Source organism: Tachypleus tridentatus, chromosome 7 (genome assembly GCF_004210375.1).
Source record: "Tachypleus tridentatus isolate NWPU-2018 chromosome 7, ASM421037v1, whole genome shotgun sequence".
Lineage (NCBI taxonomy): Eukaryota > Metazoa > Arthropoda > Merostomata > Xiphosura > Limulidae > Tachypleus > Tachypleus tridentatus.
Genome location: NC_134831.1, coordinates 146344668 through 146370813, shown reverse-complemented (window position 1 = coordinate 146370813; position 26146 = coordinate 146344668). Strand labels below are relative to the sequence as shown.

The window sequence follows — 26146 nt, the reverse complement described above, 5'->3', positions numbered from 1 at the left end:
ATACAATGTTAAAATTGGGATTGGACCTCTAAATAATTGTGAAGGCTTGTGATAACGACTATGTGAGAGCTGAACTTGTAAATATTCTTCTTTTTAGTATTTTGCAAAACAGAATATTAGCAATAATTTTGACCCTCAGCATATGAAATATTGGAAATAACCTGAATCACATAAATTCATTCTTTGCTTATTAATTAAAAAGATTTAAGAGATTAAAAATAAAATAACAGGGCCAAACATAGTTTACACCCAGGATTTTAAAGGAGGTTAAAAATCAGATATGTAAGCCTCTCATTTCTTTAAGTCACTTGATAGTGTGCTGGTGCCTCATAGTAAAAGAATTACCAAAATTATTCCTATTCTTCAAATAGATGACAAAAGTCACCCTGGGAAGTATATGCCAGTTTATCTTACTTCTTTAGTAAGAAAAATTTGTGTATCTGATAAAGATTACAATATCATTTAAAAAATATAAATGTGTGTTGACACTGATTCAATGAAGGGATATCTTACTTTACTAATTTACTTACTTTTTTTGTTTTTTTCCAGATATTACTTATCTGGCTGATAGAAAGTGTGTGAACTAGGTGAACTTTGATTTTTAAAAACCTTCAGATAAGGTGCCAAACAAAAAGATTAGCTAAGAAATTCACATCAATACAAAAACACTAGTTAAGTGGACTGAAGAGTGGCTGGATGAAAGAAAGGAATAGTTTTATTATAGTTATTAGTTATGTGCTTCAGGGGTCAGAGCTTTAGCTTTTTTTTTTTTATTTACATTAATGATAATACTAGAAACATAATTATTAAATTTGCAAAGTTTACTGAGGAATTTTTAGTTACTATATGATAAAATAACTTTGAACAATTGGTAAGTTAAACAAATAGTTGGCACATGCCCTTATACTAAAATTAAGATCATGATAGTACACTTGAATTATTATAAATTCATCCAGTGCTTAATGAAGATAACCACTTATTAAAGTGGTTAAAGAACAAAAACTTAGCATAAGGCTCGAGTTAATCTAGCCATTGAAGTAGTGCTCTGTTGCTACTAGTAAAGCTGATAGAATTTTAGGATGTATTTATGAACACATTGTTTGCAAGTTAGAAAAAAAAAAGAAAAAAGATAATTATTTCTTTATACAAGTCACTAGTTACCCCTACTATAATCTGATTTATTGTGTATAGATTTGATGTCATTATGTAATAAAATATATTTAAACTTATCAGAAGGAGTTTAGAGAAAGACGACTAGTATTAAAGCTGGACAGTTTTTAGCCATTTTTTGATAATAATTAATGAGTTCAATCAATCAATGAGCCAGACAATCTATTAAGCAAATTCCACCAAGTGTCCAAGTATACTGCCATCAGCAATAGTGGATAGAGCACTTAAACATTTACCAGGGAAATTTGTTTCACAAAATTAAAGGTTGGTCTGATTACTGATTTTCTTTTCTTTGGGATGAATAAGCAGAGACAACCTTAAAGGACTACTTGGTTCTTTGATGTCTGTAACATGTTTAACAGTTTGTTTTATTCATATTTATTCTGAAATACATAGTACAAAAATAACGTGCTGTCATTATCTAAATGGTGATCCTAATGTTAATCCATAGTTTTTATATTATTAGTTGCAGAAATGTAAAACAATAACAGTGCATAGGTGATGTCACAATTCACTTTTGAACACACCAGGAGGTTCATCCAATAACTACTCTCAATATTTCTTGTACATTACTACTACCAAATGCTGACAAATTTTTCACACACAAGTGATTATAACAAAAATTTGTATAATACCAGTTATAAAACAATAATTGCTATAAGCTTGTATTAATAACTTTTTTATGGAGTAGTTAGAATAAAATTGGCTTTTCTAGTATAAATAATTATTTTTATAATTAGGAAATTAACTTGTTCTAGTACAGTATGTGCTAAATTTTGGGAAGAAATGGATATTATCTATTTTTTTTGTTAAATGTATTACAAATATTGAGATACTTTGTAAAACAATTAAACAAAAGAGATACACCTACAGCCTTGCGTATGAGTGAGAGGATCTTTGTAAAGATGTTGTATTCTACCAGTGTTAAAAGAACTAGAACGTCTTATGACTCCATGAACTTCATACCCTTTCTCTAACAGAAACTGTGCTAGATAAGATCCATCCTATGAGTAAGAGAAAAAAGGTTGAAAAAATACATAATACATGTAAAATTACATTTTCACCCATGATACTTTATAAAAGTACACATTTTCAAAAAATCTCAATTTTAAACATTAAATTTGTTTCCCTGTTATACTCATTTAATATTTTACTTCATTATCATACTTGATTTCTTCTTTAAGAATTTAAATGTACAATGCACACATTTATACATAAAGGGTTAAATTTTCTTTGAGTTTGGCTACAAAACATTGCCTGTTACATTGTGTGTTGATCAACAATTTAGAATGTTGACTGGCAGCTTTAAATATGTATAAATGACTTAAAACTCACTCATGCCTCATTGTGTCTATTTAAAATGAAGCAATGTTTTCTTCAGAGAGGATATGAAACAAAATTAAACATTTAAATAAAGGGGTAAGAAAAATGCATTTTTTTCAAAGCATTTACTCAGGTATACCTAACTGTTGACTTTTCTGGTTAACAGCATCACTGTTTGAGAACTGAGTCACTTTGCCATCACAAATATTAATAAAACAAGTTACATTTCACTCAAGAATATCTTTTAATTTTCATCATCCTAAAATATTCTTAGGATCCATTGTGTCTACCTTGCACTTGCTGGTGCTGTTATTGTATGTCTCTTTTCTTGATATTTCACCATCTAATTACAGAAGGAGGTTTTGAAAACTCAAAAACAAGCTACACAGCTACAAATTCTTTAATACTTCTTTACTTTTGTCCATGAAAGTGCTTTGGCATTAAATTATACCTTTTTGAAAGTTACAGAAATTCTCTTTGATAAGAAAATATCAAACTTAGTTAGGTCTATTAAAATATTCTGATGACTAAAATCATTATTTATTGAATGTTATCTTCGTTTCTTGTACTGTGACAATGCAAAAAAGTAATGAACTGATAGCTTAATTATATCTAATTGAAATAAAAACATTACAACTATCAGTAATGCAAAAACAACTTTTCATTAGTTGATTTACCAGAAAGAAAGGAAAAATTACTGCATATTTTTTAAAACAAATAAAATAGCTACATTTTGGTCATATACATACACATACATTTGAATAATGGATATGGCATAGTGCTACAACCAAAATCTGGTAGCAACAGATGTTGTACATCAGGTCTGCAGCAGTAGGAAATGCTGTATGCTGTCAACATCCCCAGAATGACACACACCAACTCTCAGCTGAGTGGTACGATTCTACATTCAGGAGGAAACAGCTCTATAGCCCAACACCCCAGTGGCTAGGAACTGGTAATTACTCCTATACTCCACTAGAAGAAAGGAGAGAAAACACAATGGAGAGTTTGGAATATCACATTACCAGAGACAACACAAGTGACTGTGATACCCTATTTTGAACATAGTCAATCAACCAACACTTGAAAGCATCTGGAATTGTACATCAGAGATGGACAACAGTCCATATCTACTTTGATCATGTGTATCCATGACTGTAGAGTGTGGGACAAACATCTATGAAGCAAAAGAGAACTACTAGCAGTCCTATGGAACAACCCATCTTTATGGTGTGTATAACCCAATCCATCCTGCAACATAACTTTTTTTTTGATAGAGGACAATTGAATAGAAACACAACTGACACCTGGTAGCATCTGGAACTGTACATTAGGTCCACTTTAGGAAGAATGCTAATGCAATTGACATTGAGCACAGTTACAGGATGGTTAGTGCATATTTTGAAAAACAATTGTATACCTGGTAAGACATCACTCACCACAGAGTGGGATCCATAATACATGAGCAAAAATAGCCCCTATTAATAAAGAAATAACAAAAACAATATTCACCAGTTATAATAGCAATGCAGTGTGCAAGATGGCAACTGGAGGTGAATGAAAACTCATCAAGCAAAAAAGAGTCATATAATGTAAATAATGTGAAATAAAATACAGTCCACAAACCAGTCCTGATGCTGACATCCAAAGAAAGATGGAAATGGTCAGCACTCAGGGACAATGCTAGGTGATGGATTTGAAGATACTCTACAAAGGGGTACTCCTCATGGGAAAAGGAAGAATACATCAGCCTAATTAACTGATGAATCCAACTTGAAAGAGTAATGGAAGAGAGCTCCTGGGACATGGAGGAATTTCACAGAATAAACAAATGGTTACTAGAAATATGGAAGAGAACACTGCAAGTAAAATACCAAAGTAGGCCTAGACCAAACATAAAATGTAATCAGGATTGGAATGATCATAAATGTAGGAAATGAAAAAAAATGAAATGGGAGTAAAAGTAGAATTACCCTTAGTAGACTTGGGCAAAAAGTTATGTAAGAGAAGAACATAAGAACTATGGACCAGCACATGAAGATCAATCTAAAAAATTTCAGATTGTCATTAGCCATAAGACAATAAAAATTGTCAGATGCAGGTCACCAAGAATATGGCATGCTAACAATATGATGTAATGATTATGAACCCAGTAGAGGAGAAAACCCGATCTTAACTATGGGCACTGAGAAGGGATGGATGAGTTTAATGTTTTGCATCCAAGTGAGGTAACAACAAACAGCCCACAGAAGGCAACTGGTATCAGAATGATTATATAATAAGAAAATAAAGAGGAGGAGAACAAGAGTTGGGAGAAAATATCCAACTGCCCCCCAAGCAGCCCACATCACTGGAAGAAAGGAACAGTCTGGAAAAACATCAACCAGTGTATACGATAGAGAAAGAGAGGTGTCCAAGATGTAAATTTCTGAATAATGCTAACCATAACAAAGGTATGGTTTAAGAGACATTGATAAAAAAATAGGGAAATCAGAGGTTGAAATAAAACATACAAGAACACAAAGAACCACATACAAAGTCCCAATCAAGAGAAAAGTTTGGAGGAGGGAAGTGGTGGACAAGGGCTTTAATGAGGTCTTAAAACATATAAATGAAATGGATTACACAGAAAGAGGTGAAAGGTTAGGGATAATACTGCCTGTTAATCCACAATGTTTAAGACAAACATATCCTAACTGAAACGACAACTAAAAGGAAATAAGACATGGAAAAGTAGGATGATCTGGTCAAAGAATGACAGGGAGAACAAAGGCAGTAAACAGCACATTTTCATTGGCAGAGGAGAGAACATTATCTTTTACCTTTTTTGAAGTTAATCAAAAGACAACACAATGGGCTATCTGTGCTCAGCCCACCACAAATACAGAAACCCAGATTCTAGAAACATACCACTGTGCCATTGTGGAACAGGAAAAGAAAGTAGTAGGTAAGAAAACAATTTACACTGTGGAAAAATCCCATACATTTAACAAGGGATCCAACAAATCTCATATATGAAGACAAAGGCATAACACTGACCTGAAAAATGAACAGAGATCAACTTAAGAAAAATCTCCAAAGTGGGAGTCATAAATGCATCATTCTGAGAGATTCTGATTTGAAAACAAATTGAATGAAAAACTAAAACACAAAAGGGTCATTCCATTCAAGAGATCCCATCAAAGAAAAGTAATGTCACCATATTTAACCCCAGAAACATTACATACTGTAAGATATATATACAACAAATATAGGCTCAAGAAAAGAAATCCAGAGCAAGAAATCACAGATCCTAAGAACAAATGTCTACATGATGAACTACTGAAATAGCAACTGTGGAGTTATTCAAGTGGAGCATCACAAGATAAGCAGACAATGTTAACCAAGAGATTTATCTGCTCTTCAAGAAGTTGATATATTAGAAAATGTGCCTTTAGAGACCAGTCTCTGCAGAAAAAGTGATATATATGGTGTTGAAAATCCCCCACCACCATAATAGAATAATCTTGATATAAAGGTAAAGACAGAATGACAATTAAGGGGTTGGGATGTCATGTTCCAATCATGCACAAGAGCCCACTGAAAGAGTCATGTACACACAAGAGAAATAAAAGCCCATATGCAAGAGAGGTGCATTTAATACAAAATCTCCATTCTGTGAATAAACAAGAAAAATGGTTAAGGTCAGCTTGTACAGAAGGTCAGAAAAACCCTTATGTTGACAGGAAACTGAGTGGGAGTCAAACAAAATTTGAGAGTTAGATCACCCAGCCCAAGCAAGAGGCCTGCCAAAGAAGAGTGGGGATAGCAATTACCAAATCCTGTCAAGATGAGACCAGAAGAAGCCAAACAGCAACATAATAATGGAAACAATGAAAGACACCTGAAAATCCTTCCTTGGTTAAAAACAGCCCAGAACAGAGGGCCTAATGCTGACTGAGGAGGTTATCCAACCAGAATCAAAGAACAATGAGAAAAGTATTCAGATCCAAAAAGTCAATGACAGGAAAACAAATCCCAAAGTGTGTATGGATGAAAAAAAGACAGTAATAAAGACTGGGTGAGATGGGAAATAAGTAAAAATATTAAAGTGTACAGCATAAATCCACAACTACAGAGTTGGGAACACTCCCAAAGACAAATTCTATAAGCATGTGAGCAAGATGTGAATTCTAAATAAAAAAACAGATATGGACAACTGACTGAACAGATCCCAAAAACAAGAAAACTAGGTCAAAATACAAGAAAGAATAAAATAAAGAAGTGGACACCACAGTTGTTACCTCTAAAATTACTGGGGATGTACAGAGAAGAGCCTCAGGAAGGAGATGTAAGGTGGAAATAGACCATAACAAACAAAAAGATGGAAAGAATAAACAATGACAGTAAAAGGGGAAAACCCCAAGCAAAAGGAAAGGAAAACACAGACCAGAAGTCCAGAACCATAATGCAACAAAAACCTGCAGCCATATTAAAGTAATTACAAAGATGACTAGGAAAAGAAAGATGTGGGACATGCACAAAGTACAAAACCAAGAAAACATTTCAATATACAGGGAGAGAAAAGACAGAATAACACTTATCTCATTCATGAGCAACAAAGATAAAAGGAAGGAAGTACCCATTCCTCAGCAGAAAGTGAGCAACCAGAAACAAAAGTTTGAGATGAAAAAGCTGGCCAAAATCATTCACAAGTGAGGCAGGCTCCACAGAATGCAAATAAAACAACTAGGACCTGAACTGGAGAAGAATTGGGCATAAGGTTGGTTGGTTGATTTGGTGTTTTGTGGCACAAAGCAGCTAGGCTATCTCTGCCAAACATCCAGTAAAAAGTTAAAATTAAATTTAGTAAAATTCATAAAAGGAAATAATGTGAAAACAAAGTTTACAAAAAACAGTATAAAATCAATGTTTACATCTAATCTACAATGTTAAGAGAAAAACTACAGTAATACAAGTTGTAAAGGACTTTCTGTAGCATAATTGTAATTATAACAACTCACCAGGAAGACCAACAGGTAAGTACAAAAACCACCATCAGTCACCTGAAATTTGCCTTTCCAGTCCTGGTTCTGAGTTATTTCACATTAAAGCCATTTATGCTGAAAAAGCTTTTTATGTTTATTTTCCCATTTCTTATTTTCATCTTTTCAAAGCTCTACAAAAATAAGTGGTTGAGTCTAACAATGCTAAATGTGTATTTTTCTTTATGGTCATTGGCCTTAAGATTTTGGTCAGCAGTGTATATGGAGGTCTTGCAAAATGCCACATCTCCATGTTGTATCATAAGCCTTTTCAATGTCAGAGAATATTGATACAAGATGTTGTCATTTGAGAAAGGCTTCTCTGACTGATTTTTTAAGTCAAATCAGGTGGTCCACAGCAAAGCGCTGTTGTCAGAATCCACACTGGGTGGGCAAGAGGAGGTTGTTTGATTCAAGGAACCAAACAAAATGAGCATTAACCATCTTCTCTGAGGTCTTACAGAGACAGCTCATCAAAACAATTGGATGGTAGTTTGAAAGAATCATGAGATCCTTCCAAGGCTTAGAGAAAGGTAGGACAATAACCTGGCACCAGCATCAGTAAAAACATTCTCCTGCTAGATCTGGTTAAAAACCATCAGATGAACAGCAAGAGAAGCAAGAGATAGAAAGTGCAGCATTTTGCAGAGTACATCATCAGGTCCAACAGATCTACTACCAAAACAATGAAGGGCCAGTTTAAGTTCCACCAGTGTAAAGAGACGATTATAGTCATAGAAACAATCAGCTCAAAAGGAAAGAGGTGATCACTCTGCCCAACTCTTGATGGCTAAGAAGGTAAAGGAAGAAGCAGAAGTGCTAGATATCTGGCAAAAGCTTTCACCTAGAGTATCGGCGATGCTCCGAGTATCAGCTACTTCCTGGCCATCAGAGAGCAAGATCAAGAGGGGACTTAATTACATTGCCCACTGACCTTTTGAATCTTGTCCCATATGACTTTGGAACAGGTGATAGATGATATGCTGGTTGTAAACTTAATCCAAGATTCCTTCTAGGCTTTGACATCTTACCCACCGAGCATGTGCATGGGCCTGCTGGAAAGCAATAGGGTTTGAGAGTGTGGGATATCTACAGAAAGTATCCCAGGCTCATTTTTGAGCCTTCCATGCCATGTGGCAGGCAGGATTCCACCATGGATGAGGATATAGTTGAAAATGTGTCAAGATTTTAGAAATACATTCAGCAGATGCTTGTATAATACAGTCAGTTACTGCTGCCACACAGTCATCTATTTATGGCATACAAACAATGGCAGGATTATGTTCTGCAAGAGCAGTGAAAGAAGGCCAGTTTCTGTGATCCAGCTTTCACCTGGGCATGTGGGTCAAGTGGCATCGACCATGGCCAGTCTCTCTCAAAATTATAGTAAAATGATCACTGCCTCATGGGTTATTGTCAACCCACCATGAAAATTGGAAGAATAATGAAGGGGATCAAATTGAGAGATATATAGCAATAAAGGACTGACTAGATGCATGAAAATAAGTAGAAGAATCACTATTGAAAAAGAAAGATTGTGATCAGAGGGTATACACTCTACAGGGCAACCCCTCCTATCAACATTAGCACTTCTCCAGAGGGGATGATGTACATTGAAGTCTCATAGGATTAAAAAGGGAGGTCAAAAGACTTTTCATTTGTTTTGAGAACGATTCTTTAGGAGGCACAGAGATCTCTGTCTGCACTCCCACTGTAGTTGTGGAATGAAGTGCTGCAGAATACATCTGAGATGAAGTGGTGGATAGCAACTTTTGAGCCTCAGAATAAGTAATGTTTAGAATCATTTTAAAACACTGCATTTCTTTTTCTTCTAACCATTTAGGGTAAGAACAAAAGTAGAGCATGTGAGAGCCATTGCTATTGATGCAATGAGGGTCCATTTCACACTCATAAGTATCATGGTCCTTGCCACCTCAACGAGCATACGTCAAGGAACCACAACATGATGCCTTTGAGTGACCAAATTTCTAACACTGGAAACATCGGAGAGGGTTTGGAATGCATGGCCGTACCCTGCAATTGAAATAGCCTGCCTTGATGGTGGCAGGTGGACATGGTGATGTACATGTCAGAATGAGGATATTGGTCAGCATCATAATTCCATCTTTGCGAATGGACATACATCTCACTGCTGAAACTCCTTGAGTGGAGAAACCAGCAAGAATCTCTGACTCAGGGATATTTTCTTCAAATCCCTCTCAACAATAACTTCTTGTCATGAATTTAAAGTAGCATGAGGTGTAACCTCAATAGGTATATCCCTAATTGCCTTTGAATGCAAGAGAAGTTCACTGTGTTGAGATGTGGATGTTTCCACCAATGTGTCACCAGATTGAAGCGTCTTTACTGACTTTGGAGAGCCAACAAGTCCCTTGTGAATGAAAAAGGGAGACATTTGCCCTTAAGGTTTGTCTGAAAGAGAATGTAGGATTAGAAAATGAGGAACAACAGATATTACAGATGTTGAAGATTTCTGCTCAGAATCTTCAAGACATGGTCATTTACCTATGGACTGTTTCTCACTACTTAATTTAAGTTTTTATTTGGAGGATCTATAATGAAAAAAAGGAAAATTTTGGTGCATTTTGATCCCACCCATCATCAAGCTCTACAAGGGGATGCATTACAATGTGAAACAAGGACACTGCAGCAACATTAAAGTTTCGTGAGCACTGTACCCAAACACCAGCATCAGATACAATGTTTACAACACTTGTTGAGAATATCCAACACTGGTACTTGGTAACTCTAGCCCAAATGAACCAGGCGACTGACCCAAAAGGACTCACCCCAAGTCTACCCATCTACAGGGATTCAAGGCCAAAGTGGTGTGTTAGGGTTGAACCTCTCAACCACCAGGATCCTCTCCTCCCCTTCACGGGTCGCCATGCACGGCAAACATCCGGATTGATGTTTAGATCCCAGAACAGGTAAACTGAAGGAGCAGAACCTTCCCTGAGAGGTTCCCTCACCATGTACAGGAATCCACACTGAGGATGGGGAGGGGCAGAAGAAACCAATCAAGAAATTGAGAATCAGTAAATTTATCAGTATGTTTTGGTTCATTACAACTCAATAAAGTCGTTGGAGCTAAAACAACAGAAATACCCCACCATGGAGTAAAATCCAAGACTTACTGAATGAGCTGAAGAGATAACATCTGAATGTAAGATCAATAGACAGATAAAGTTCCTCCAAACATCACTGAATTAGTTGAAAAAATATTTGAAAATCAATGCCTCTTGACTTTTTTCTCTTTTTACCATTTGTCATGGAATATGTTGTTGAAAGAAGTCTAAGTAGAAGTGTGATAGGTAAAGAAAAGGAAGTTGTAATCAAATGGATGGAACAGAACTGCAACATGGACAAAAATGATACAGCACTAAAGAAAGAAAATCAATTACAAATTCACAAAGTGCATGAAAAACAGGTATGTAACAAGGAAAGAAAGTCTGTAATCATGAGTTTGTGAGTACTACCATGCATGGAGGTTGTGTCCCACTTGCTTTTCAAATTTCTTGGTATGTAATTTTTTTACCTGTTGTTAAGATGATATAAATTATCAAACATATGTCAAAAAAATAATAATGGTTAACCTTTTTAGGGGATATTATTTGGATGATGTTACATGGATTTGGGGTATGCAGATTTTCGAAAAAAAAGTTAGCAAAATATTTCACAAAATCAGTTAAAAAATTACTTCTATAGGGGTTGGAAAAAGACTGGTTAACTGAACTATAACATGTCTAAAAAGAAAAAAAAAAGCTGTCATTAATAGTGTCCATTGGCACCACACCTTTGTTACCAGTGGAATGCTTAGTTGTTTGCTTTGACTTGAATTAGTTGATTGAGCTTCTATATTATCTTTTATTCTGCTAATTAACACTGAATAATTAATTATGATAAAATCACATGTTATTCACACCCCTGAAGAATTTTGTTTTGAGTGGTGAGTAAAGAACTACACATCAAGATAAAGATTACCCCCTTTAATGAATCTATAGTATGCTGGCTCTCTTAATATATATTTCACTAAATTATTTTGCAAACTTCAACACAGCATATGGATAACAGAGGATCATTCGATCCTTCAAAATTGTCCTATCCCACCTGACATTTGATAAAAAAAAATTCATACCTATCCTTTATTTTTGTAAAAAATCATAAATCACCCTCCCTTAAACTCTTGTAAAATGCTAGTCTCTATTACTGCCAATGGCAAACTCACTCCACAAGCCAATTGACCAGCTAGAAAAATAAATGTCTTTACTAGAAGACACCTGCTTTTTCCAAATCTTAAGTTTGTGCCCACTAATCCTGTTACCTTTAGAATCTACTATGTAAAGATGAAAAGCCGTTCACCTGTCACGCCAATATCTTGGCCATTACAGTACCAATCAACATGCAACTTGCACAAAATGACACAGACTTCTGTCATAACAAGCAAGTTTGTCATTTTAAAATTCTTCCAGCCAATGAACATTGTGCTATTTTGAGCATATAATTAGATAGGGTGGTATACCTGGCACAAAAAATTATAATCATTGTCTGAAATTCTCCATTACATTAGATAGGTTGTTGAGGAGACAGACTGATGAAACATCACTCCCAGCTAAAACTATAATAACCAACATTATACATACAGCACATTTCTATTTTAAAAATGCCCAAATTAAAGCATACTTTTCAGCTCAGCAAGCTAACAAAACCAGCATGACAGTCTAAAGAGAATATCTCAAAATTCATAACAAAATTCACTGCTTTTACCATCACAACTAATTAGTTGTAGGGTTATTCAGTTAACCAAACAGGAATATGTCTTTGAGAACCAATTCTGTTCTTCTCCCTGTTTCAATCCATAAGGATTTATCAAGAACATAACTTCAAAATACACAGAAAAAATATCCAAGTTTAATGTCATCAATAATTTAATAATTATGACTATCAATGTCATTAATGTACATAAGAAAAAACAAAGGTAAACAAAGCCCTAAGCACTGATTAAACAAGCAGTCTATTAGTAACAAAGATCCAGTTTCATTAAACACCATTAACAACCTCATGTTTTCAGAAATATCACCTAATCATCTTACAATAGATTAACTAGTCTTTTACTGACCTCTATTGATGTACTTTTTTAACTTACCTTTTTTTGTTGGGTCTGGCATAGCTTGGTGGTTAGGGTACTTAACTCCCAATATGAACGTTGCAAGTTAAAATCCCTATTCCTAAATAGGGAATCCTAAATATGCTCACCCTTTCATCCATGGGGGAGTTATAATGTGGTGACCAATCATACTATTCTTTAGTAAAAGAGTAGCACAAGTGTTGATGGTGGATAGGAATACTATCTGCTTTCTTTCTGGTCTTCTGCTGCTAAATTAGGGATGGCTAGTGCAGATAGCCCATGTAACTTTGCACAAAATTCAAAACAAATCAGTCTTATTTGTGGGAGTTATCAAACAGCATATACAAAAATACAGAAAGTTGAAGCTTTTAAAAACCACTTACAGGATATATTCAAAACACACAATGCCCCAGACATAAACCAATAACTTTAGTGACACAAATGTGAAAATATCACACAAAATCAAATGATACACATCCCCTCCTTCTCAGTATGTACATACAAGTCTAAATATACAAGACCAAAACAATGAAACAACCTTTATAACTCATTACATTACCAAAACAAAAATCATTATGGCAATTAAACTAACAAACAAACATCTCCAGGAGACAATGGCATACAATATTGTTTTGACCACCTAATTCAATTTTTTAATCTAACTCTTAAATCAGGATCCATTTAAGTCTCTTGGAAAGATGCAAATATTTTCATGTTGCTTAAAAAAGGAAAACCAACAAATCAAACAGAATATTACCAACTGACCTTTGAATGAATAAAATAACAGACAAATACATTGATGAAAAATAGCTCACAATTACCTGAAATGCAAAATAGCTTTAAGTCTCAGCAAACAAGTGATCATTTAGTCAGATTGATTGATTTAGTGTTTTATGGCACAAAGCAGCGAGGCTATCTGCACCAGACATTCGGTAAAAATGTAAAAAAAATAAATAAATAAATAAATGTAGTAATAGACATAAATGGAAATGAAGGTAAAACAAAAAAAGTATAAAACCAATGTTGACACCTAGTCTACAATGTTAAGATAGAAGGCAGAGTATAAGAAGTTGTAAGGTATTTACTCAAGCAAAAAGGTAATGATCATAACCCGCCAGGAAGATTAACAGGTAAGTTCAAGAACCACCGTCAATCACCTGAAGTTGGCCTTTCCAGTCCTGGTTCCGGGTTATGTGCCATAGCAGCTATTATCAAAATGTAAAAGAATAAAAGTTTTAAAAGATACATAGCAAAATTGTAACAATGAGTAGCCAAATGTCCAGTAAAAAGATAAAAGTCAAGTAAATGGAGTAAAATTTGTAAAAGTAATTGAAGATAAAAACAAAACAGCAATCAAAACAGAAAATGGCGTAAAAACCAATGTTGACATCCAGTCAACAAAGTTGTAAAAATGAACTACCTGTAGCAGAATGGTAATGATCAAGAACCACCGTCAATCACCTGGAAGACTAACAGGTAAGTATAAAAACCACCATCAGTCACCTGAAGTTGGTCTTTCCAGTCCTAGTTCTGGGTTATGAGTCAATATGGCCAGTACTAAAAAGTTAAGTAGTAAAAGTGTGAAATGATATGCAGCAAAAGTATAATAACAACTCGCCAGGATGACTAACGAGTAGTTCAAACGGATAGTTCAAACAGGAGCATTAGTCACCTGAAGTTGGCCTTTCCAGTCCTGGTGTCGAGTTATTTAATGTTCTGGCCATTGTCCAATGTCAAATTGAAGGAGAGAGATTAAAACTGTAAAAAAGGAACCACAATTAAAAAGGTGTAATGAATAAATATGCAACACTTAAATGAGATTAAAAGGTTAATGGCCATTAAAAAATTAAAAACATTATCAAGGTGGACAGAGTCACCATCACCAATAACTCTGTCCAATGTTACAGATTGACCCTGGGAAAAAATATGTTTAAAATATTGCCGTCGTTGAGAATTGTAACAATGGCAAGAAAGTAAAACGTGGCTGATAGTGATTTGAGTGTTACACAAACTACACATTGGTGCATCAGTTCCAGATAAAAGAAAATGATGAGTTAAAATGTGACCAATGGGTAGCCTAGTGTGAACAACTTCCTCCTTCCGAACTTTACGGAAGCTAGATGGCCAAAGTCCAATTTTGGGTTTGATTTGAAAAAGTTTGTTGCCACGTTGCTCATTCCAAGTGGACTGCCAGCTGGCACGGAGCCGAGCCTTGAAGACAACACCAAAGTCCATGTACGGAATAGGCATAGGAGTGATGGTGCTGAAGCAGACATATTTAGCTGCCATATCTGCAAGCTCGTTCCCTTGAATACCAACATGGCCTGGTATCCAGAAAACTGGATTGAAGTAGCTGCTAATGAGAAATGGGCCAGTCGGGTTTGAATATCAGCGAGAATAGGATGTGAGCTAGCGTGTAGCGATTCCAAGGCAAGTATAGAACTAAGAGAATCAGTATAAATAGTGCAGTTGGAGTACTGCTCAGCTGCAATATGATCCAGGGCAAGAGATATGGCATACAGTTCAGCAGTGAACACAGAAGCTGTAGAAGGGATTCTGCATGCAACTACTGACCCATAGCAAACCATAGCAGAGCCCACTGAATTACCTGATTTGGAACCATCTGTATAAATGGGAACTGAATAATTGTTTGAAAGATATTCATTGAATAAAGATGGTACTTCCAATCTGGAGTATCTGCCTTTTTAGGTGACTGAAAGAAAGGTCACATTTGGGGCTGTAATAAGCCATGGTGGGATGGGCCGGCCTGTGGAATCTGCAATGTTATCCAAGGACAGACCCAATTCATCCAATTGCTCCCGGATGCGAAGGCCAAACGGAGCAATGACAGATCGTCTGTTCTGAAAAATTACTGCCCACCGAGGAAGGAAAACACATTTCCAGGTGGGATGCTTTGATAAGGAATGAAGTTTCGAAGTATATTTTAAAGATAGTTTCAAACGGCGAAGGTGTAGAGAAGGTTCATGAGATTCAATATATATACTTTGAACTGGAGAGGTGCGGAAAGCCCCAGTGCAGAGTCGAAGTCCTTGGTGATGAACGGGGTCCAGCATCTTTAAGGCGAGGGTCTGGCAGAGCCATAGACCATTGATCCATAATTGAGTTTCGATCTAATAAGAGCACGATATACCTTTAACATTGAACAGCGATCTGCCCCAACTGGTAGAAGAGAGAACACGGAGGATGTTCAGTGCTCTTGTGCATTTGACCCGAAGCTGCTTTAAGTGTGGTATACGATCAAAGATAAGCCCCAAGAACTTGGTCTCCGGGACCACTGGCAGCAAAACTTCACCGATATGAAGTTCAGGATCAGGGTGAATACCCCATCGGCAAAAGTGCAGGCATACAGTTTTGGAGAGAGAGAAATTAAAGCCGTTCGCCAGAGTCCACTTCCATTACACAATTGAGGCGGTTTGTAGTTGCCGCTCAATATATCTCATGTTTGATGACTGACATGAGATGTGAAAGTCGTCGACATACAGCCCATTCGTAACAGTGAGAGGGAGTTGTTCAGTGATGGCATTTATCTTTATACTGAAGAATGTAACACTCAATACACAGCCTTGAGGGACTCCAAGTTCCTGTACAAAAGAACGGAAAGTGTCGAACCCACACAAACTTGGAATCTCCTGTCCATTAAAAATTTTTTAATAAACATGGGTAGATGGCCATGTAACCCATATGTATGGAGGTCTCGCAAAACGCCATACCTCCATGTTGTGTCGTAAGCCTTCTCTATGTCAAAGAATATTGATACAAGATGTTGGCAGTTGAGAAAGGCTTCTCTGATAGATGTTTCAAGACGAATTAGGTGGTCTGTGGTGGAGTGCTGTCGACGGAACCCACACTGGGTGGGCGAGAGGAGGTTGTTTGATTCAAGGAACCAAACAAGACGAGCATTAACCATCCTTTCTAATGTCTTACAGAGACAGCTCGTCAAAGCAATTGGACGGTAGTTTGAAGGAATCTTGGGATCTTTCCCTGGCTTAGAAAAGGTAAAATAATAGCCTGGCGCCAGGCATCAGGAAAAACATTCTCCTGCCAGATCCGGTTGAAAACAATCAGAAGGACATCAAGAGAAGCAGGATATAGATGGTGCAGCATGTCATAATGAATATCATCAGGTCCAACAGACGTACTGGCAGACCGATGAAGGGACATAGTTCCACCAGGGTAAAGGGACAATTATAGTCAAAGAAACAGTCAGTTCGAAAGGAAAGAGGTGATCGCTCTGCCCGAGTCTTGATAGCCAGGAAGGTGGAGGAACAAGTAGAAGTGCTAGATACCCGGCAAAAGCTTTCACCTCGAGTGTTAGCGATGTTCCGAACATCAGTCACCTCCTGACCAGAGAGTAAGATCGAGAGAGGGATAGAATTGTAGTGTCCATTAACCTTTCGAATCCTGTCCCATATGATCTTGGAACTGGTGGTAGAAGATATACTGGTTGTGAACTTAATCCAAGATTCCTTCTGGCTGTGACGTCTTACCCACCTAGCATGTGCACGGGCCCGTTGGAAAGCAACCCGGTTTGAAAGTGTGGGATATCTAATAAAAGTATCCCAGGCCCACTTTTGAGCCTTCCGTGCTAAGTGGCAAGCAGGATTCCACCACGGACGAGGATATCGTGGAAAACGTGTCGAGGTTTTAGGAATACACTGAGCAGCTGCATGTGTAATAAAGTCAGTTACCGCTGCTACACAGTCGTCTATTGATGGCTGATTTACGATGGCAGGATCAAGTTCTGCGAGAGCAGTGAAAGTGGACCAGTCTGCCTGATCCAGCTTCCACGGGGCACGCGTAGGGTGGCACTGACCACGGCCAGTCTCTCTCAAAGGATCGGAAAATGATCACTGCCTAGTGGATTACTGTCAACCCTCCATGAAAAATGGGAGAATAATGAAGGGGAGCAAACTGAGAGATCAATAGCGGTAAAGGACTGACTAGATGCATGAAAGTAAGTGGAAGAACCAGTATTGAAAAGAGAAAGATTGTGATCAGAGAGCATCCGCTCTACAGATGGGCCCCTCCCATCAATAATAGCACTTCCCAGAGGGATGATGTCCATTAAAATCCCTAGGATTAGAAATAGAGATGGCAATGGCAAGCATCAAGATCTGATTGATCATATGTCTCTCCAGGGGACAGGTACAGAGAACAAACAGTGATGGTATGACCCAAGGAAACATGGATGGCTACAGCCTCCAAGGGTGTGTTGAGTGACAAAGACAGGGTGGGCACGTGTTGATCAACCAACAGTGCCACCCTCCATGTACTCGACCATCACACAACCTGTCATTTCTGTACAGAGAAAACTGCGAATGGAGACAGTATCAGCAGTTTTGAGAAATGTTTCTTGTAAAGAAAGACAAACAGGATGGTAGGAAGCAATCAGTGTTTTGATATCATCCAGATTAGAGCGTAAACCTCGACAGTTCCATTGTATCAAGGTGGCTATTTTAAGAACGGGTAGGTGAAGTGGCTGGAGAACCCTTCGGTTTACGACCACGTCTTTTTTTCTTTACTGTCTTTAGTCGGAGGAGGTCTATCAACCTCCATGGATCCTTCTCTGTGTCGGGTGGGCAAGTTTTTGTTATTGGAAGGGAATCCAGTGACTGAAGGACACGAACGAATAATTGTTTTGTCTCTTGTGGTGGGAGAAAAAGATGTATCAGAAGAAATGCCTGTATTTGAAACTGAAGGACGTGGATCTTGAGGTTTGTTGGAAGGTATGGGAGGAACAGAGATGGGTGTGGAAGTCGATTCATCAACCTTTTTAACCACGGAGGTCAAAAGGCTTTTCATTTATTTTGAAAACGATTCTCTTGGAGGCACAGAGAGATCTGTCTGCACTCCCACTGTAGTTGTGGAATGAAGTGCAGCAGCATATGTCGAGATGGAGTTGTGGACAGCAATTTCGAGTCTCAGGATAACTAATGTTATGTGTCGTTTTCAAACGCTGCACCTCTTTTTCCTCCAACCATTTTGGGCAAGAATGAAAGTAAGAGGGGTGAGAACCATTGCAGTTTACGCAATGTGGGTTCATGTCACAGTCATAGGCATCGTGGTCCTTGCCTCCACAACGAGCACATGTCAGGGAACCACAACAGGATGTCTTTGAGTGGCCGAATCTCTGACATTGGAAACATCGAAGAGGGTTTGGTATGTATGGCGAACCCTGCAAATGAGATAACCTGCCTTGATGGTGGCAGGTGCACGGTGAAGTAAATGTTAAAACGAGGGTATTTGTTGGCAGTGTAATTCCATCTTTGCAGTGGAGATCGCCTCACTGCAGAAACTCCTTGAGTGGAGAGACCAGCGAGAATCTCTGACTGGAAGCGTTCTTCAAATCCCTTTCAACAATAACTCCTCGTGAAGAATTCAAGGTAGCATGGGGTGTAACCTCAATGGGTATATCCCCAATTGCCTTTGAATTCAAGAGGAGTTCACTGTGTTGGGATGTGGATGTTTCAACCAATATGTCACCAGATCGAAGTTTCTTTACTGATTTTGGAGAGCCAGCAAGTCCCTCTAGTCCCTTTTGAATAAAAAAAGGGGACATTTGCCCTAAAGGTTTTCCGAAAGAGAATGTAATATAAGAAAATGAGGTAATGCGTGTGTTACTGATGTTGAAGATTGCTGTTCTGAGTATTCAAGGCGTGGTCACTTACCCATTGACTGTTTTTTACAATTTTATTTAAATTTTTTAGAGGATCCATAGGAAAAGAAAAATTTCGGTACCCACTGACCCCACCCACCATGGAGCCCTACAAGGGGATGCACTACAAAGTCACGCAAGGACAATGCAGCAACGCCAGGGTTTCGTGAGCACTATACCCAAACACCAGCATCAGGCACAATGTCCACAACACCCGTTGAGAACTTCCAACACTGGTACTTGGTTGACTCTAGCCCAAGTGGACCAGTCGATTGACCCAAGGGGGGCCACCCAAAGACCGCCCGTCTACAGGAATTCAAGGCCAAAGTGGTGTGTTAGGGTTGGACCCCTCAACCACCAGGATCCTCTCCTCCCCTTCACGGGTCGCCACGCACGGCAAACACGTGGGTGGATGTTTAGATCCCAGAGAAGGTAACCAGATAGGACAGAACCTTCCCTGGGAGGTCCCCTCACCACGTACAGGAATCCACACCAAGGGGCATTTAGTCAGATTAATTAACAGAAAAATAATTGAAAAATTGAATATAAATAAACTTTCACATACATTCTCACTATAGAAAATATTAAGAAACCATTTGGCACTGTATGGCACAATAATCTCAGATTCTGTATGTATCAAGTGGACTACTGAAATATACTATTTGCTGGCTATCTAACTTCTTACACAATAGAAAATGTAGAATTAATGTGGAGAGTACAGTATGTACCCCAGAATACCTTACTCCACAGGTAGGTATCTCCCATGGAGTGAGGGTTAGCCTCATTCTATTCACCATGTATGCCAGAAACATAACATTAACAGATAAATTTCTACCACAGTTTGCCATTTGCAGATGATGTGGCAATTTAGAAGAGTGTCCCAACACCACCAATAGTAGCCACAAACTTAAAATCCCAAATTAAATCAAAGAGTAGAGTACTGCTAATAACAAAGAATTAAAATAACATCCCTAAAATACAGTCTTATTTTCAAAAAGCACAAGTGTTAAGAAACTCACCAAAAATGTATATGAGCATAACTCTCCTACAAACTTACACTTCAGGTATCATGTTTGACTCTAAATCAAATTTGAAAACCCACATTAATCAGAATCAGATCAAGATGTGGAGACATGCAAGTTACATCACGAGCCTGTCAGATAACTCAGAAACTTCATCATAGAATATTATTAAAATTTAGAAGCAATACAATAATTGAATAAGGCAATCCAACACAGAAATATTTCAACAACCCTAATCAAAATAATATTACAACCAACACAGTACTCAATACTCTCTGCAGCATACAAGTATCAGGAAGCACAAGTTCAGATTTCTTATGGAAATATACAAATAAATGACAGGGTCTTACATTGCTCAAATAATTATTTAAAGAAACAAACTGAATAAATTACTGACTTCACTGTTTTGCTATACTATACCTGATGAAAATATGTAAAGAATACCTAGAAGTAGCTAATACTAGACTTGAAATACTAATATAATTTAACTAATTTATAATGAATGATTAATTATGGTATTTATTCTTAATACTATAGTCATGAATTAGAAAAATGAATGTGCCATGACATACAGAACTGTGTGATGTGTAGGGCAAAACAAACACAAGTGAAGAACTGTATGTTCCAAAAGTGCCATACAAAATGCTAAACATGTCATATATCAACAGATATGACTTTGAAAGGGGTTGTTGTAACTAAAGAATGTATACATATAATTTGTTTAGCATTTAGCAGATACAATGGTGTATCTTGCATGATGATTCCAACAAATGTGCTGGAAGGAGAGGTCTTTGAAACACTTGACCCTCCTAAATCCTAACAAAAGGATCTAAATCCTGATTCAGTGATCCAGGTAGTTATATAAATTCACCAAGTAAGTATGCTTATTACTAATACTAGCTAAAACTTTTAGTTCTAAATGGAATAAGTTACTACAGGCAAGGTTGAGGCTATATTACATATATACTAATAGTAACACTAAATAACACCAAGAAATATCACAAATCATAAATAAACATCACAAAAAGTGCAAAAAATGTCAAAATGTAATTCGTAAGTATATAAAAAATAACTTAAATTTCTTATTGGAATGATGTATTTTACCTTGAAATGAATCTAGTGACGGCACCTTTGCTTCACTACCTCTAGTAGCAGTATACTAGTAACACCCTCGTTATCACATCCTTGTACTATTTAAACTATTGTTGTCTGCCTTCACTTCATAACTTTTCTGTGCCATCTACCAACGACAAATATCATACACTACAAATGTTTCAGGACACGATACATTAGTCTTTTAATGTGCAAGTTGCTTTAGTAATACTGATACTAACATTAACACCTAAAGTCAGTAACAGTAACATTATTATACAGTAATAATACAGTTTTTCTCAGCTTTTGATACCATTATTCAATTTCTTGGTATTATCAGGGACCAGCTCGCTGCCTCCCTAAACTGTTGCGGACTACCAAACATAAAATGCAAGTAACAAAACAAAAAAAAAAACTTTTCAAGTAATATATGAGTATTCTATCGCAGTAACAGTGTTTGTTTGTTTTTGTGAAATCTTTCATACCGGCAACATTGTTGTGAAGTTAACAATTTGCCGCAGATCCAAGTACCCATAGTTGAGAAACACCGGTTTAATGTTAACATTACTAGTACTCTGGTATCATTGTAGTGATAATACTAAACTTTACAAATTATAACATTATTTCAGTTTTCACTGAACACAATAACTATTAGTAGTAATATTATGTTATCGTAAACCTACCTGCCCAGTAATGCCTGTAATTAAAGCAATATTGCGTTTGTTATTCAAATTATTATTCATTCTTGTTTGCAGCGTAAGACAACAACTAAGAAAAAGGAGTACAAACAAACCCGGACACCAAATAGATGTCTCATCTGCCGTTCAAACGCAATTCACTCACCAGATTGACAAATCACCTGCCGGTTATGACGTTAGACATAAAAAAAAACCTGGTAGCAGCGTTATATTATTCAAACATTTAAAAATAAAAAGATAATTAGTCTAACATGAATAGTACGTTATTTATTATCAACCTAAAATAAATCAGTATATTTTATTTTCAAGTAGGCTTTGTGAAATAATGTTTATAGAGTGTTATATACAAGGAAAACGTGATTTTATATAATGTAATCTAAAGAATTCCAGCACTGAGCAGAAATTATTTGGTGTTTATTTCCGTATATTCTCGTGAAACTTATCAAAGGCTTTCTGTGCAAGCCGTCCCTAAATTAGCAGTGATATGGGCAAAAAGGAAGACAACTAGTCAACATCACACACCGCTAACTCTTTTATCAACAAATAATGGATTGATCATAATATTATAACGCCTCCACACCTGGAATGGCAAGCATGTTTAATGTGATGTAGATTCAAACCCACAATCCGCAAATTGAGAGTCGAACGGCCTAACTATCAGGGCGTGGTAACACAGGCAATTTTGCTCCTTGTTTGGTTCCTTAAAAACTTTCAAGTATCCCATAATATTATTTCTGCTCTCCCTATTCCCATGTTAAATATAGCTTGGAAATTTTATCTAGGGTAATAGTTCTCACTAAGCTCACCCTCATTTTAATCGCTGTGATTTGGTGAGTTTTCTTCCTGTATTAATTATTGTTCACTTTCGATCAAAGCAAGTTATACACCGGGAAAATACAAATTAATTTGGTAATCAATTTAGCGAATCAACTATATATTTATTACTCTTCTACTTATAAGGATTAAAATATCTTAGAAAAATAAACTCTAATTTTTTAACATGTTTTAAGTACACGTACGTTTATCTTAAAAAGATAAACTCTAATTTTTTAACATGTTTTAAGTACACGTGCGACTGAAGCACATGAAAGTTTTCACATATAGGGAAATCTGCTTTGCATAGTAATTACTTCATATACCTGTTAGGGAAGTGTAAGTTTATGGGCTTTCAACACTAAATTACAAGATTTGATTCCTTAGAGTAGACATAACAGATAGCTTAATATGGCTTTGATCTGAAACAAAGAGTAATGACTTTATTTCATATGTTAATGTACTATTCTCAGGTACATTGATGATTTTCAAGAATAATACGTAGGATCCGTAGAATAACAGGAACTTTGATTAGGGTTCCAAAAAGAAAGAGACTGGATACAATGTAGGACATGTAAAAAATATTTATATTTTTCCCTCCAAACACAATCAAATTGAATGTATGGACTGGATACAGTATCTTTGCTGAAGCTTGAAATCATTTAGTGACTATGTTGACTTTCAGGTTTCTAATTCTCAAATCTGGACCAGACGAAAATAACATAGGTTATAAACTACCTTATCTAGAATGCATCTTCTAACTACGTCACTGTTTGTCACTTACATTGAAAAATATGGAAGATTATATCCTCAAGATACCGCCTGATCCGCTAATGAAAAACGTTTCTGTCTGTTTCAATGGGATATTTGCAATGGTTCAAAATGTTTCTTGTGAGAAGATGCACGTGATATGTAGGTGAAAGAATGATTCAGAATAATGCGTAACTTAGATAAATGATGCTTAGCCACTTCCATGATAAACATCCTTTTGTTAAAACTGTATACATGTTTATTCATGAAACTTTTGAAAGTATTTTATGTAACTTAACAGTAACATAAAAGAGCAGAAAGATATATAACGGTGGACTCAGCAGATAGCCCGATGTGGCTTTGCTATAAAGCACACAAACATATATGATATGCCTATATACTACACCTTTTCTTGCTTCTTTGTCTTCAAACTATCGCGACTATTCCTACCTTTAAAATTTAAAATCCAATTGAATAAATTTGTCTTTTTCTCAAAAAATCGGTGTTACTTTAGTTCATTTTTATAAATCACTTATTCCGTTACACAGACAAGTATAACAAAGGATACAACTTCGCAGAATAACATTAGCATGTAAAATTAAATTTGCTAAAACGAGCTTTTTTTTAAAAAAAAAAAGTTTACAGTACTAAAATCGGTTTTCAATACCCTTGATAGAGAGAACCCAACCCACTGAATAGCTTTGTTCTTACCAACAAACTTCCCGCTAGTACAGCTGTACGTTTACCGATTTACAACCCTAAAATCAGAGGTTTGATTCCCCTCGGTGGGCTCAGCAGATAGCCCGATGTGGCTTTGCTATAAGAAAACACACACGCACACACCTTTCTTACCAATAAATTAACCAAACAAATTATTATTAATAATAACATTATAGAAAATACAAGATCGGTCTCTTCAAATTTAAAATTTATAACAACAATTTAAAAGCTCTTGTAGATAACATCAACATCTATGTCATACAACAAAGACAACACAGAAAGTGTTGAAACACAAATTAAATACATAAAAGAATTTGTTTGTTTTGTTGGAATTTCGCACAAAGCTACTTGAGGGACATCTGTGCTAGCCGTCCGTTGTAAATCCGGAGACATACCGCTGTACTAGCAGGGAGCACACATCAAAACCAAATTTACAATAATAATCTGCAGTGTTAGTATTACAATGCCCGCGTCGCGCTAAACATGCTCGCCCTCCCAGCCGTGGGGGCGTATAATGTGACGGTAAATCCCACTATTCGTTGGTAAAAGAGTAGCCCAAGAGTTGGCGGTGGGTGGTGATGACTAGCTACCTTCCCTCTAGTCTTACACTGCTAAATTAGGGACGGCTAGCACAAATAGCCCTCGAGTAGCTTTGTGCGAAATTCCAAAAACAAACAAACAAACTAGTATTACAATACAGAATTGCATAAAGGCTTTTGTACAGTGTGGTTTGGTCTGTTTTGAATTTCGAGGGCTATTTGCGCTAGTCGTCCCTTGTTTAGCAGTGTAAGACTAGGTGGAAAGCAGCTAGCCACCTCCACCCACCGCCAACTCTTGGGTTACTCTTACCAATGAATAATGGGTTTGACCGAACATTGTTACACCCCCACGGTTGAAAGGTCGAGCATGTTTGGTGTGACAGGTATTCAAACCCGCGGCCTTCAGATTACGAGTCGAGTACCTTAGTCACCTTGAACAGCAAAATATACTTTAACAAAAAGAAAATCTATAACATCTAAATTACATGTCTGCTATGCAAGCATACCATATGTTTGCAACTCTCTTTTAATATACTTTTTTTAAATTCTTATTTATGCAAGTGTATACAGTTCTATTTTTGAACGTCAGTCATAAAACTAGATAAGTGTTTTTCTGCTCTAGTTATCTGGTTCTGAGTCACTCATCTAAGGTGTCATTTATATGACCTTTTTGTGGAAAATATTTTTTTAAAGTTGGACATGGACCTCGCATGGTCTGTGGTTAAAGTGCTCGACTCACAGTCTGAGGGTTGTGAGTTCAAATCACCTTCACTGACACATGCTTGCCCTTTCTCGGATGGGGTGTTATATGTTATGGCCAATTCCATTATTTATTGGTAAAAGGATTGTCCAAGAGCTGGCGGTGGATGTTGTTGACCAGTTGCTTTTCCACTAGTTTATTACTCCTATATTAGAGATGGATATCACACATAGTCCTCGTGCAGCCTTGTGCAAAACTCCAAACAAACCAAACCAAAGTTGTACATAGCACGCAAAAGTTGACAACGATATTTTTCATTAGGAGGTTAAGTGACCCCTTGAGAATATAACATCTCTTACTTTCAATGTGAATGCCTTACGGCCATGTATATAGTAAACGTATTCCGATAACAATAGCATTACAGTTCTATATACATGTAATGCTGTGTTTTCTAAGTCTGGAACGGCTTC

General features: G+C 36.7%; 1 protein-coding gene across 3 annotated transcripts in view; it reads right to left on the bottom strand.

The window, feature by feature from the left end:
• LOC143256847 (GDP-mannose 4,6 dehydratase-like) overlaps window positions 1-22307 on the bottom strand; it is a 61334-nt gene extending 39027 nt beyond the window's left edge. For 2 of the 3 annotated variants that reach the window (XM_076514600.1, XM_076514601.1), the window contains exons 1-2: window positions 22140-22307; window positions 2042-2174 (exon numbers count right to left, since the gene is read on the bottom strand). In XM_076514600.1, the coding sequence (XP_076370715.1) occupies window positions 2042-2174; window positions 22140-22199 (193 nt within the window). In that variant the 5' untranslated portion in view covers window positions 22200-22307. Of the gene's footprint in view, window positions 1-2041; window positions 2175-21468; window positions 21605-22139 lie in introns of all 3 variants that reach the window. The other variant, XM_076514602.1, reaches the window with a different exon arrangement.
• Between the last annotated feature and the right edge of the window lie 3839 nt (window positions 22308-26146).